We start from the raw sequence: 13812 nt of genomic DNA on the forward strand, positions 1-13812 counted from the left end.
CACCCTCTGCATGAGAAGCTTGTCTTTTTTCTGCCTATGGTTTTGGTGCTGGACTAGTTCACACTATTTAATTATCATGGCTGAGAGTACAATTATTGATTCCTCTGGCTTAAGGTTACACAATTACAGTTCTGTTTCCCCTTTGGCTTTTTATTATCACCTACAAACAATATTGGAATTATTTGCGGAATTGGCTTTTCTTGGCCTGCTATTTATTTGCCCACCCCAAAGTCATTGAGCTGTGTATGTTACAGTTCAGATACAGCTGTTAGCAGGTGGTGGAACAATAATCTTTCAGCTCTGGATCTGCTTGATCTAATATTTAAGGTTACTTAAGCTGATATGGATTTTCTTTTAGGTTGGCATTTGTTTGGCAAAAATATATATTTTGCTGATGTCGCCGTCCACAGCAGTACATTGGTTTGTCGCTCTGCCACTACATGTGTCTGCTTCTCCAAACTGGGGGCCGTGTGCAACGACCACCATCTACTGAAAGTAATACACTGACTATGGATAAGAACCTCATACAACTCCACTTCAAAAGACTCCAACTATCCCTTTTATACACATCCTCTTTGCAGCCTCTACCCTTTGTTCAAAGTGAAACCCCAGCTGGAATTGTACTCATGATAACCATCATTTTCTCTTTGCTCCTCATTCCACTCTAATCTCTCCCTTCAGTCAACTGAGTCCTCTGTCTACACCAGGTCCTTGTTTTAGACACGGTGTGCTCATTCTCCGTCCCAGCGGATGATTTGATCTTCAGACTCATTACTCTGTTCTAATGAAAGTCAACTCACATCTCACTATCTCACAAGGGGATTGCCCTGTGTGGGCTGTTTTCACCTACAGGAGGTGGCCTCAGCACCCACTCCCCCAGTCAACGAACCTGCCATCGATGTAGATGACCTTGAAGAGTTTTCTCTGCGTCCTGCGCCTCAGGGGGTCAGAGTGAAATGCAGAATCACCAGAGATAAGAAGGGCATGGACAGAGGCATTTATCCCACCTACTACCTTCACCTGGAGAGAGAGGACGGCAAGAAGGTGAGAGTCAGGCAACAGAAACTGTAAACATCAACCTACTAAATTAACCTACTAAACGTTAAGAAAACTCCAAACACATCTGTTTTTATTTTACTGAAAGCTAATATTTTACACTTATGGTGACTTATTACCAGCTTGTTTTGTAAATTCTTGAGGTAAATAGACAGATATATCTCAAGAATTTCAGAACTTCACTTAAACCAGTGACCACTTATAAAATGCTGATAACTATGGGAATTATGATGTACAGTACTGTGCCAAAATAAATGTTAGTGAGTGACCAGTAATTATTACATATGATGATTATAAGTAATTGTAAAATGAATATTATTAGAAAAGCATTATGAACATGTATGAGTTCCATAGTGCTATAACGGGATTATAATGCATTATAAGTATACTTACAATGCATTATAGACATGGCTTATACACAATACTGTTTTGTAGTTTCAAGCTGTGTGCATCTAAATAAATATATTTACTCATTTGGTTTCTGGTTTGGCTTGTCACAGGTGTTCCTGTTGGCTGGCAGGAAAAGAAAAAAGAGTAAAACATCAAATTATCTCATTTCCATCGATCCAACTGATCTGTCTCGAGGTGGAGAGAGCTTCATCGGTAAACTGAGGTAAGTGGCTTTGTTACATGAAACGCTTTGAAGTTGTATATGATTCTCTAAATCACTTTCTTTTTTTTATTGTCACCACTTTTTGAATTGTTAAATGCCATAGTATTTTTTTTAGAAACACCAACAATTATAATCTAATTAGAAACATTTCCAAATCTGAATTATTAAAATATACTTATTCTATACCTGTTTCTCCATTCATAATGTCTTCTAAAAAGAACTGTGTGGTTAATGTTTAACGGTAATGTTCCCAAAAATTTGTTTACTGTCGCTACTAAAAGATGAATGATGAAAACATCATCTTCTAATTTATGAATAGTTAACAAGTAGTTCTTTAATTGCATCTTTGTGTTAATAACTCACATCAGACATTAGTGTTACTGTTTTAGCCTCATTAATGAAAATGTATAATTTAGAAAAACACATGTGTGATATTGTTGCATGAACCCTTATAAAATAAAAGCCTTTTAATGTATGCCTTCGTCCTAAATGTACATTAGCTGTATATTCTTTTAATGTTTAAGGCCAAAGCATGAGGTAGGATGTGAGTAGAGACATAATTAGAGACGGCTTCGAGGCTGCTTTAGTGGCTCCATGGAAACTCCTGGGGGTTTAATCAAATATGGCTCTGTGCAGCCTTTAATCTTCAGAGCTGGCCTGACCATTGGTCGATGCACTGCTCCAACCCAATCACATGGACGCTTGAATGATGGTGATCTAAATTAAAATAAATGGTGACCTTTCATCTAGTGCTCCTCAAGACTCCTTGAGGAGGCTGGCCTAAATGAGGAATGGACTATAGGACATATGCAATCAGCTGTTTGATGCCATATTTCATATAATTTGGAAGCACCATTTCATATAGACACTATTAATGCAACATGTATGGTCCATAAAGTAGCAGAGCTACTGCAATGTTTCCTCCTTAGAGGCAGTTCAAAATCTTGAATCAGGGATTTAAGATAGCAGGTAATTTACTTCACTTAAAGGCAAAGATCTGGCCACAGGCCACTAACCTCCCTCTGTAGTTTGGTAACCCACTGCCAGGCTCTGGATCTGGATCTGACTCCTCTCCTGCTGGGAAGCTAGGCCATTGATTCCTGCTGAGCCCCAATCCCACCAAAAAAAATATGAAATATAAAACTATTTTACTGTTCCACAATCAGGGTGACTTGAGGTGTTTTTTTTTTTTAAATGTCTGCTGTTGTTGTTATACATTATAAATTAGCACTAAAAGGAAAGGTTTGGGAGTTTACTCCACTGATAGGTTAGCTGGCAAGATATGCAACTACATCTCCAGACCTTCTCAGTCTGTTATGTTTTCTTTGCAGGTCTAACCTCATGGGAACTAAGTTCACTGTATACGACAGCGGCCTGAACCCCATGAAAAGCACAACCAGCCTTGAAGCTAGCAACCTGCGTCAAGAGCTAGCAGCCATTTGCTATGTGAGTTGGTCAAAAATGTTCCTTAACACGCAAGCTACCCTTAAGCTACACTTGGTCTTTTATACATTTCAAGCGATATGTTGAGCAATGAGTTTTACGAGTGTGTTATCTGAGCTTGTCTGTTCTTTGTTGACATAGTAAGACTGGCCGTGCCTGCTTTTAGTGCATGTTAGTGCATGTGAGCGTGCTCACAGCCACTGCTCAGCACTGCTCTCATCCAGCAGTTACAGCTCCTGATGCTGTTGATTAAACCTCAGGTTAGCTCTGTCAGCACTGGTGCTGTAGTTTGCACTGTTAGCACCAATACACATGTTTCTAATCCTGTATAATAAATACAACTACTAAATACTAAATTAACTAACAGATGGCCTACTGTTTATGTTTATGTAACTTCATCTGCTTTGGAAATCTCAAAAAGATGACTGTCTGGTGGCCTTTTGAAATGCACTCTGCCTATAGAGTCTAATTTAGATAATAGGATTTAAAGCATTCATACAACAAGCTGAGGAGTCAGGGCATTCCAATAATTAGTTTGATGTCAAGTTATCATCTATGCCTGTATAAATGGCCTTAACCTTCAGGAGACAGAGAACCATATTGTCCACAATAACATACAATTTGCTTACTAATGATGTAGCTACCAGTGGATAAACATGATTAAAGTACCTTTTACCATCTTTTCAATCCAGGAAACTAATGTTTTAGGATTCAAAGGACCGCGCAAAATGAGTGTCATCATTCCTGGAATGAACATGGACCATGAGAGAGTGTCTATTCGTCCACGAAATGTATGTTTTACCCCTAATTTCTCAATACCTCTATCTGTGACGACCAATTCAACCCTTTTCTAATACTTATGCGATTGATCTGAGGTCCTTGTTAGAAGATATACTATTTTATGCTTCACTACAGGACCATGAATCACTGCTGGCCAGGTGGCAGAACAAGAACACAGAGAGCGTAATTGAACTTCACAACAAGACGCCTGTGTGGAACGATGACACACAATCCTATGTCCTCAACTTCCACGGCAGAGTCACTCAGGCCTCCGTCAAGAATTTCCAAATCATTCATGACAATGACCGTGAGTTCTAAACTGTTCAAGGTTTCAAATTAACTACAATGACGGAGTACATTTGACATGTTAAAGTCATGTTTTCATGATTTAGAACAGCACTTCTTTTGTAAAATGTCCTTTTTGTTTTCCTTTTTTTAATCAAAGGGAGGAACAATTTTTAAAAAGTGAAGATAGTAAGAGAAGTAATGTAGAAAAAAATGTCTTTCCTGGTTCTTCTCCTCTGCAGCCGACTACATTGTGATGCAGTTTGGCCGTGTGGCAGAGGACGTCTTCACCATGGACTATAACTACCCAATGTGTGCCCTGCAAGCTTTTGCGATTGCGCTGTCCAGCTTTGACAGCAAGCTAGCCTGTGAATAGATCCCAGCCTGATGTTTAGTGGAGAACTGGTCCATCTGTCCTCTTAACAAGGGCTGTTCATGTATCCTTGGGGCTGGTTTGACTTCTCCAAATCACATGGGACCTTGGAAGTCCCTTATATCCCGAAATGCTTTACGGGACTTAAGTTTAGTGTGTGTGTGTGTGTGTGTATGTGTGTGTGTGTGTGTGTGTGTGCGCGTGTGCGTGAAAGAGATGGGGTGTGGGGGGAGGGATGGTCTTGGTCAGTGGAGGAAAACAAGCACAAAGAGAGATCCACTTTCAAAATTCAATTAATTTGTTTTGATAACTATAATTATTTTGTACTGTAATAGCATTATAAAAAAACACTGTTCCTTTATGTAGTAGTTAGAGACATTTTATGTTTTTTCATCTGTAAATTATAACTAACAATTACACATCTGTACTTTTTAAAGTTGGCTGGACTTTATGTAATCTGCTACACAAAAATGTCACACCCTTTCTCAAAGCATGAATACTGCTTATATAGTCACTGAATTTAAAATAACAATGCACGTCACTATATATTTATTTTGTTATTTATGTATTTATTACATGTAGAGTTTTTTTTCTGTTATCACTCGCAACAATTTCAGCAGTATTGGCTTCATGGAGCCGTAAGCACATAAATAAGCATCACAAGAAGGAATATCTTTGTTTCCACAGAAAACGTGAACGGGGCAAAGGTATGTCACGGTGTGCTGTGTACCATTTACAATTTTGTGTCACAGTGTCATTTATGTGAATGTATAGAACGATGGTGCACTTTACGTTGACATCTTTAGTGGATGAGATATAGCTGTACATACTTTATTGTGCCTTTTTGAAGACTAATTCCATTGTTAGCTTTCAGCCACACAATGAGCTGAACTTGAATTGGTCTTTGCTGTTCTCGCTGCCCTACATGCATTGGAAGTAAATCTGTAGCGGTATTGAATTCATTTGTCGAAATGCAGAATTTCGTTGAGACTAATTAGATGGGAGAAAATATAAATCCAAAGTGCACATCTTTAGACAACATTTGAGTGGTTGTCCAGATACAGTATATTTCAGTATATTTTGGGGCTAGAACACATTACAATAAAAGGCAAATAATTATTTACATTGTACTGTAAATCCGGCAGCAGATATAATAACCAAGGCACTCAGGCTTCAGGTTGTGCTCATTACTTTTGATGTCTCCTCCTTGAAAAAAATAACCAGAACACAGATTGACTTACTGCATTCAAACACAATAACGGTGTAACTTTGCCACAGCTTCAACAATTGCATATTTCATCTTTTGCTCTTTACATCTTTGATTCATTTTATGCTCCATTGAGCTGGAGCTTGGTACATTCCTCATCTGACTGGCAGTACACTTCTGTATCATGTGGTTTATTGCTGTTCACATTTTTACTCAAAATATTCTTCTTCTTGCTCCCTATGGGGTAGTATTACTTCTCAAATATATGATAGTATTTTGTATTTTATGGCCATTAAAAAATGCTAAATGAAGGCAAACAATCTCTGATACCGCTATTGTTACTGTGGGTTATGAGGAAATCTTTATCAAATGTGCTATTCTTGTACTCAACTGTTCTAACTATTTTAAATTTCTATTTTAAAATTGTTGATACTTTTGCTGTAAAGTCTGCTTTTCATATACATCCAGGAACCAAAGGTTCTTTCACTTTCTGTTTTTACTGCTCTCGTTGTAATGTACAATAAATGGTGTACAACATACTGTGGTGGTGTAGACACAGTCCTTTGATCACAATGCAACTTCTTTGAGTCAAAACATGTTCATGAACTTGATACAGTATTTGACCTTTTGCTCCTCTTTCAAAACCAGGTAACAATGAACATGCCATCTCTTATCACCAATAAAGTCCAGTCCCAGAAGATTTATATCACTCACTTTGTTCCTTGCTACTATATACTTGTTATTCCTAACTGGACCAGTTAATGCAAAAAATGCTGTAATGCTGAAATCTAGTGGTAAGATGTAAATCCAGTGGATTGCTTACAACAATGGATGAGTTATAAGTCCACATAATGCAAGAAAGAAGTAGAATATATATATATATATATATATATATATATATATATATATATATATATATATATATATATATATATATATAATGCTCGTAGAAATACTTTATTAAGAGCTGAGACTCAATGCTGTTTTTACGTCTGGTATTTTTACAACGTGAACAACCTTACCAACAATCTAACACTTTAGAATCCATGTTTCAGTGCCACCGTTCTAACATTACAATGATGTTGAATTATGTTGTGACTGGTTAAAGCTGCATTTCACAATATTTGTTGTGGCTTTTTTCCTTCTTTCATGTTGATCATAGTCATAATTAATTTTCAGCTTTGCATTTTTGATCAGAATTGCATCCACTCATCAATATCTCTATGAGACTGAGATTCAGCTTTAGTCATCCTCTGTATGTCCTCTCTTATTTACAAGTACATAGATGAAACATAAAACACTGGTCATTTAAAAGATAGATGTCAAGGTTTTGTAATAGTTGTCACCCTAAATATTAAAACTAAATTGTACAAACGATAGGATATGTATAGTTTAAAATCATTTTAGAATGGCAATGTTCCTTACAAATGTTTTTATTACAATAGCCCTTTCATAGAGCTGACATTTTGACTAGTCACAAGAAGAAGCACAGGTGTAACTATTATATTAATTATGGCTTTAATTATCTAGGTAAGCTAGCAAATCAAGCTGGTGAAACAACGAGCACAATGCCAGAGCTCTGGGACTGGAACGCCTCAATGGATTGCAGCCATTGTTATTATTAGTCACATCTGTGTAGGATGAGTCAAAATGTCCGTAGTGAGAAAGCTCTATCAGTCATAAGGATGTGTTTGATGTGAGCTGTGAGCACCGTGAGCCTGGTGAGAATGATGTGTGCTGCAGATACTGAGAGTGAAACTGAGTGACAAACAGTTAACCATTTTTCCATTAACTGTCATCTAAAAAAAAAACACAGCGTACTGAAAACTAAAATGTCTGCTTTGTTTGTCATCTGGTGATTGTAACAATCATTCAACATCATCTTCTTAATCTCCAGAAAGATGGAGACTGTGTTCTGTCTATTATAATGTCATTACTTTTGTGTGACGCAGCAAGTGAAATATTACAATTTTTCATATTGAAACACTCTATTGTCTTACATGATAACCTGCAGGATGCAGGACCACTGTAGTCAGTCCCCGCCCCTGTACTGCAACAGTGTCTTGCTCCGAAACAGCTGGATCAAACACAAAGGATGAATTCCCTCCAGCATGTGGTGAAGTGTAACTTAAGCACATCAATCACTCCAGGCAGCAATGTGAAAGGCAGCTAATGACTTTAAGTTGGCAGGACACTTTTTTCATCAACGTTTTGCAGCTGTGCCACACTTTTCATGTCTTACTGGACTTATTTATATTTATTAATGAAAATTCTCACACTTGCTCTGTATATTGACACATTTCACTGCTATTTACAACTGCTAACAATTTGCAAACCACAGCCTGCACCTTCCATTACTCTGTTTGTGTGCACCCTGGAGGGTTCTTATTACTGTTTTTTATGCGGGTTATTTGTGATGCTCCCTGGTTGTTATTTATAAGGTTGCTTTGTATTCTAAGCTGCCATGCCGCATTGCCAACAGTAGAACCATACTGGACCACCAGGTGGAGCCAGATCTTGCATTACAAAGTAGTCAAAGTAGTTATAAACTACTTCACATATTTCATTTAGCAACGCCTTCATTCTCTGTTGCTGATGTGGGCAAAAATGAAAAAAAAATAAGAGCAAAGGAGCAGTCACTAGCTTTATTATGTTTAGCTGTGCACAGACACACGGGTGTTTTAAATTAACCTGAGTGATTGAAGTTGGGCTGTGCAACAGAATCAACCAATAAGTAGTAATTAGGTCCAATAGCGAAAGAGAGGAAGATGACAATCAATCAAAAACATGTTGTTGACACTAAAGAAAGTCTAACGAGGACAATCATTTAAAACACTTGTGTGGATGGACCAGTGGTGCAGGTCCTTAAAGAACAGCCTGTGAATGAAAATGACAAATATCAGAAGCTCAGACCATATTGTTGGTGTGGACAGAGATTATTATTTGTATAAAAGTATCACTTCAGAGGAACATTACATGTCTCTATTTACCTCTTGCTCTATGTTTTACACACATAAGGGATCAGTGACAAACAAAGTACATTTTTGAGGAACAGAGTTCACTGTAACTTGGTACAGCACAGTAATTGGAATAGTCTCTCATGTCTCCCTCCTGTTCCGCATCCTCAGCCCACTCGCCCCAACTTCTTTGGGCATGTCTGCATGGGTCGGACCGTCATCCTCCAGAGGCGCAGACAAATACTCCTCTTTATCTTCCTCTGCTTCCTCCTCCGGGTTGGGACAACCCTCACAGCTGAACAGCAAGCTCTCTGCTTCCATCACTGGATCATCTTCATCTACTTCCTCCTCCTCTTCCACTTCTGTCCCCTCATCATCTTCCTCCACCTCATCCTCCCTCTGCTCCTCTTCATCCTCTTCCTTCCCTTCCTCCTCTTCATAAGTGCCCTCTTTAGGGTAGTGGAACACATCGTTGTGGTCACTGAAGCTAATTTGCTTCTTCCCTCCACTGAGACACTGGAGCTCTTTGCTCACCTCCCAACCAAGTCTCTCCTGCTTTCTTTCTGCAACAGGCTCTGATGAAGGAAAACTGAGCAACTGCATCTTCTCTGCTTTCTCTTCCTCTTCTTCTTCTTCTTCTTCCTCCTCCTCCTCCTCCTCCTCCTCCTCTTCCTCCTCTATCTCTTCTTCCTCCTCTTCTATCTCTTCCTCTACTTCCTCTACTTCTTCATCCTTATCATCATCTTCGTCCACCTCTTCCTCTACTTCTTCATCGACCTCTTCCACTATGGATAGTTTCCTTGCCATCATCTCCTCCTCCTCTTGCTCCATCCTCTCTGCCAGGGCTTCAGCGGTGGGCTGATGGGGGGGTTCCTCCAGTGTAAAGATGTCAAATCCTCGTCTTTTACAGGGCTCATCATACTCTGGGTAGGTCTCCTCTGGGTAGCCTGCATTGGTGTACAAAGTGATGCATCATTTGATATACACTATGACATTTTGGTCCAAAAAAAAATCCCTGGAGAAATAATCTTCTATAAATGCAACAAATGTAGATTTTGTGCTGAGAGGAGCTTTGAGATTCAGATTTGAGCTTGTACCTTCCCAGTCGACACAGTAGGAGACCTCTTCAGCCTCCATCTCAGGGGTGTCTGCCTCCAACCGGCCCTCTTGGATCAGCATTGTGATCTGTCTAAGTTCCTTGAGTAATTTCTCCTCCTTCTTTGATGTCGAAGCTTTGCTCTTCCTCCTTCTGCCACTAGAGAACAGCGCAGACAATAAAGCCGAATCATGCAAGATGGCAGAGCTAAAGTACATCAATCTATGGTTCTTTGTCTGTAATATTTATAGAACATGAACTTGCTGTTTATACTGTAGCTACAATGCATACTTTCTCTTTGGTCTTGATTTTCCGATTCAGTGCGATGAGGCACAGATTAAAGACGCTTTAAATTTTGACTAATAAGCATCACTTACACTACATTATTGAGTCAAGATTCTCAGTTTTTATTTGCTTCCTGAAAAGAATTATTTAGCACATATTATTTGCATGAGGACATTTTCTCAAACTGGACCTTGTTGAACATTAGTTGAATACCCCTGTTATAGTGCCATACTACCCCACTAGAGAGTGGCGTTCATTGAATGCAGGGTTACTTGTGGTTCCCACAGTTGTGGTTCCCAGAGTTCAAAAATAGGTTGGGGGCCTTCAGTTATCAAGCTCCTCTTCTGTGGAAGCAGCCTCCACTTTCACTCCGGAGGGCAGGCACGGTCACCTCATTTAAGAGTAGACTGTAGACTTTCCTCTTTGACAGTGCTTATAGTTAGGGCTGGCTCAGGTTAGCCCCCTAGATATGCTGCTATAGGCCTAGACTGCTGGGGGGCATCTTGGGATAGGGATGTCATGTGTACAGATTGTAAAAGCCCTCCAAGGCAAATCTTGTGTTTGTGATTTTGGGCTATACAAAATAAACTGAATTGAATTGATTCAAATTTTAATGCATGCTATTATATGACCTAAGGATTTTTTTTTTAAATAGTAGTAGCTGTAGCTGTTAAGTAAAATATGCTAGGGACCTTTCCAACTTTGAATAATTCCCCCTTTAATCTTTAGCTCTTTCATTTCGATGATGGGTCATACTGATTTATCCCAGTTCAAGTCATTTTTCTGGTTCTTCTGTGCTATGGGCAGTGAAATGTTGGATAAATGTTGGATGTTGGACACAAAAATAAGTCTTACCTCCCAGAACATCGACTCTTTTCAGAAACAATTCTCTCCATCATTTTTTCTGTTTGCAGAAGCCTCTCCTGAAGCCTGACAAGCTCATAATCGGGTGCTGCAAGATATACAAGAGAAAAAACATTGTTTTAAAGTCCAAATATATTGCATTTTTACATAAACGTGCAAATGATATATGAGTGTGTCAGATGCACAGCTAACAGGTGTGGTGGATTCGTTGTATAGACAAAAGTCCCATTAACACACCAAATACCCTTTACATAAGATGTATTTTGCAAATGCAATTTCAAATGTGATAAGAGCTGTATGCCACAAAAAGAAAGACAAATGTTAACCTATTGTCCATAACCATTTGAAGATACAAACTAACAAAACAAATAGTTTTTGGAATTGCACTAATAAAATCAATTAATCAATAAATTGCTTGAGGTACTTACTGATCTTATTCTCCCTGTTTGCTTTGGTCACTGTAGAGTGGCTTTCTGATTCAGTAGTCTTCACCTTACATGTCAGCTGCAAACACGTAGATATTTAGCACAATAGATCATAACAATAGTCATAGAGATCACTTCGTAATTCATCATTGGGCTGTATTTATATGGCATAATAGTGCAGGTTATTATAGTGCGGTGGATCTGCTTGATTAACACTTAACATTGATATACGATAGTTAATATAGTGGTTTGCAGTAATACAACCTGCCTACCAAGCCGGTCAGTCATAACTACCTTATAGATTATATAGAAGATGTAAAGAAGTATCCCAAAACCATATACGGGTATCACTTGAGCCATGACATTGTATTTTTTGCCTCGTCCGATGCCTTTCACTTTGGCCATGGCCTCAGCACTGTGTGTCATGGAGTAAGACGGGTCCACGCCCCACCGCTCTGGGTCCTCTGGCACTGCTAGCTGGTGCATCACAGGAGGATAGAACCCAGGTCCAACTGGAGGAGACAAAAACAATCAGTCCATCAATAGTGAGCGAATGTTTCCGGCAAATCTCTCAATCAACCAGAGGAACATGTTCTCAGAGATTAGCCAGTATAGTAGCAATGCCTACATAAATCATTGACTGTTAAATATTTAATTATTTGTGCATGCCAACACTGCAATTCCCCCAAAATTAAATTAATTAATTTAGTTCAATTAAATATTTACTAGCAGGTCAATGTTAAGGAACAATGTGTGTTTAATCAATACAATCAGTGAACAGTAAGATAAAGGAATTCCTTGGACAATTCTAAATAATATATTTATATTAATACATAATATATATATATATATATATATATATATATATATATATATATATATATATATATATATATATATATATATATATATATATATATATATATATTACATGTAAGTCCAGCCCGAATAAAGCACATGAGGGTTCAAAGCATGAGTAGCGTTACGTGCACGGCTTTTTGTTTTCGTGGTGACGTATTGTGTGTAGCTAGCTAGCCCACGTTATTGAATTGCTAACAAAAGAAAACAGAAGTAAAGTCACAATTTCCTAAACTTTGGATCAAGGAAACGTGAAAGAGAGACTCGTTGCACCATGACACATCGTGATAAATTGTTTCTTACTGGTTTATTGTTATTTTGGGTTGCTAGCTCAATTGGAAATAGTGCTCACTTTGACGTCAAGGGTGACCCCTAACGTCAAGGCGTGAACTTTATTAAAGAACTAAATCATCAATTTATGGTCAAGACATTTACATTATTTGGTTGGAGTGATAATAATAACCCTAAGTGTCTTCAGGCCAAATTCATCAAAAAATAAATCAGTCTCAGTACTTCCAAAGAGGACATGAGGTGGAAATGATGAAATAAAAATAATAGATATAGATGTATACAAAAATACATACAACCTTTCAATCATTTCTGTTTTACAGTACTGTGATTTGTATGTAATTATTCAAATGTAGTGTAGACATGCATTAAAAGAGATGAATAAATAGGTCTAAACATTTTAAATGAATGTGCTATGTGTATGTATAAATATTGTACCCTTTTAGTTTTTGAATTCCACAACACTTTCCATACATGCTTCAATATACATGAAATACATATTTTTCTGTTTTCTTCTGCTCAAATGTGTAACATTATGACAAACATATGCACACGATGGGCCTTAGGCCTCACACACTCTCCATAGTCAAAGTAACAGCTGGCAACAACAGCAGCAGCAAAAAAAAACAACAACATAGGAGATGGATGGATGAATGATGATCTGATAAAGCTCCTTACCCTCAGGCCGACCCATCTCCTTTTTCCCTCTGGGTAAAAGCATTCTGGGCAGGAAGAGAGAAACACAGAGAACAGAGCATGATATAAGAGTAACCTTCTGGCAAGTTGTTATCGACATTGTTCTCACAAAATGACAGCCATGCGTTTATTTCACTTGAACAGTAAAGCTAGTCCACAGATGTCATCTCTCATCTGGTGATGTTGCTGCCCAGATTAGACCGGATTAGACCAGCTGCCTTCACGTGCTGTTCGAAATGTTGACTACAAATCCCCTTTGAGGGAATCTACTGGCCACTGCATGCATAATTATTTGTATTATTATTGTTGTTGTTCTTTTTATACCATAAAAATATTTAAATTGCAGAAACTACAATTCCTACAGCAATCAAACATTGAAGATGTATGGGGCTACCTACACGTAAGCACAACAATAAATCAGCATCAACTCACCACCTTTACTTGGTAAAGTAGACGGCAGTCAAACCCTTATTTTAAAAAAAGTAAAGACTTTTCCCTGGATTCTTGAGTTCGGATACATTTCATCTGCGACGTTTTGTCCCAAACTCAAATATGAACAACAGCCTTTAACTTTTAGTCAGATCTC

At 38.2% G+C, this 13812-nt stretch overlaps 2 protein-coding genes across 4 annotated transcripts in view; one reads left to right on the top strand and one right to left on the bottom strand.

Annotated features, from left to right (window-relative positions):
- The window catches only part of tub (TUB bipartite transcription factor), a 38326-nt gene extending 32032 nt beyond the window's left edge, over positions 1-6294 (top strand). For all 3 annotated transcript variants that reach the window (XM_068595965.1, XM_068595966.1, XM_068595967.1), the window contains exons 7-12: positions 853-1044; positions 1557-1669; positions 3001-3115; positions 3805-3903; positions 4028-4199; positions 4420-6294. In XM_068595965.1, the coding sequence (XP_068452066.1) occupies positions 853-1044; positions 1557-1669; positions 3001-3115; positions 3805-3903; positions 4028-4199; positions 4420-4553 (825 nt within the window). In that variant the 3' untranslated portion in view covers positions 4554-6294. The remainder of the gene's footprint in view (positions 1-852; positions 1045-1556; positions 1670-3000; positions 3116-3804; positions 3904-4027; positions 4200-4419) is intronic.
- Positions 6295-8855: 2561 nt separating this feature from the next.
- On the bottom strand, positions 8856-13326 carry ric3a (RIC3 acetylcholine receptor chaperone a). Its single transcript, XM_068595962.1, has 6 exons — positions 13209-13326; positions 11679-11896; positions 11388-11463; positions 10951-11047; positions 9812-9969; positions 8856-9661 (listed from the first exon to the last, which is right to left on the bottom strand). Exons 1-6 carry the CDS (start codon positions 13324-13326, stop codon positions 8856-8858), a joined length of 1473 nt encoding a protein of 490 aa, XP_068452063.1.
- Positions 13327-13812: the final 486 nt, after the last annotated feature.

Source organism: Clinocottus analis, unplaced genomic scaffold (assembly GCF_023055335.1).
Source record: "Clinocottus analis isolate CAN_PGR_092001 unplaced genomic scaffold, fCliAna1.0.p SCAF_33, whole genome shotgun sequence".
Taxonomy (NCBI): domain Eukaryota; kingdom Metazoa; phylum Chordata; class Actinopteri; order Perciformes; family Cottidae; genus Clinocottus; species Clinocottus analis.

What these genes read in the sequence shown, in the direction of transcription:
- ric3a (XM_068595962.1), bottom strand. Translation starts at nt 13,326, where the DNA reads ATGTCGATAACAACTTGCCAGAAGGTTACTCTTATATCATGCTCTGTT. An exon ending in TCTTCTATATAATCTATAAG is followed by an intron (nt 11,464 to 11,678) that starts GTAGTTATGACT and finishes ACGTGTTTGCAG; the next exon opens with CTGACATGTAAGGTGAAGAC. An exon ending in AAACAGGGAGAATAAGATCA is followed by an intron (nt 11,048 to 11,387) that starts GTAAGTACCTCA and finishes TATATCTTGCAG; the next exon opens with CACCCGATTATGAGCTTGTC.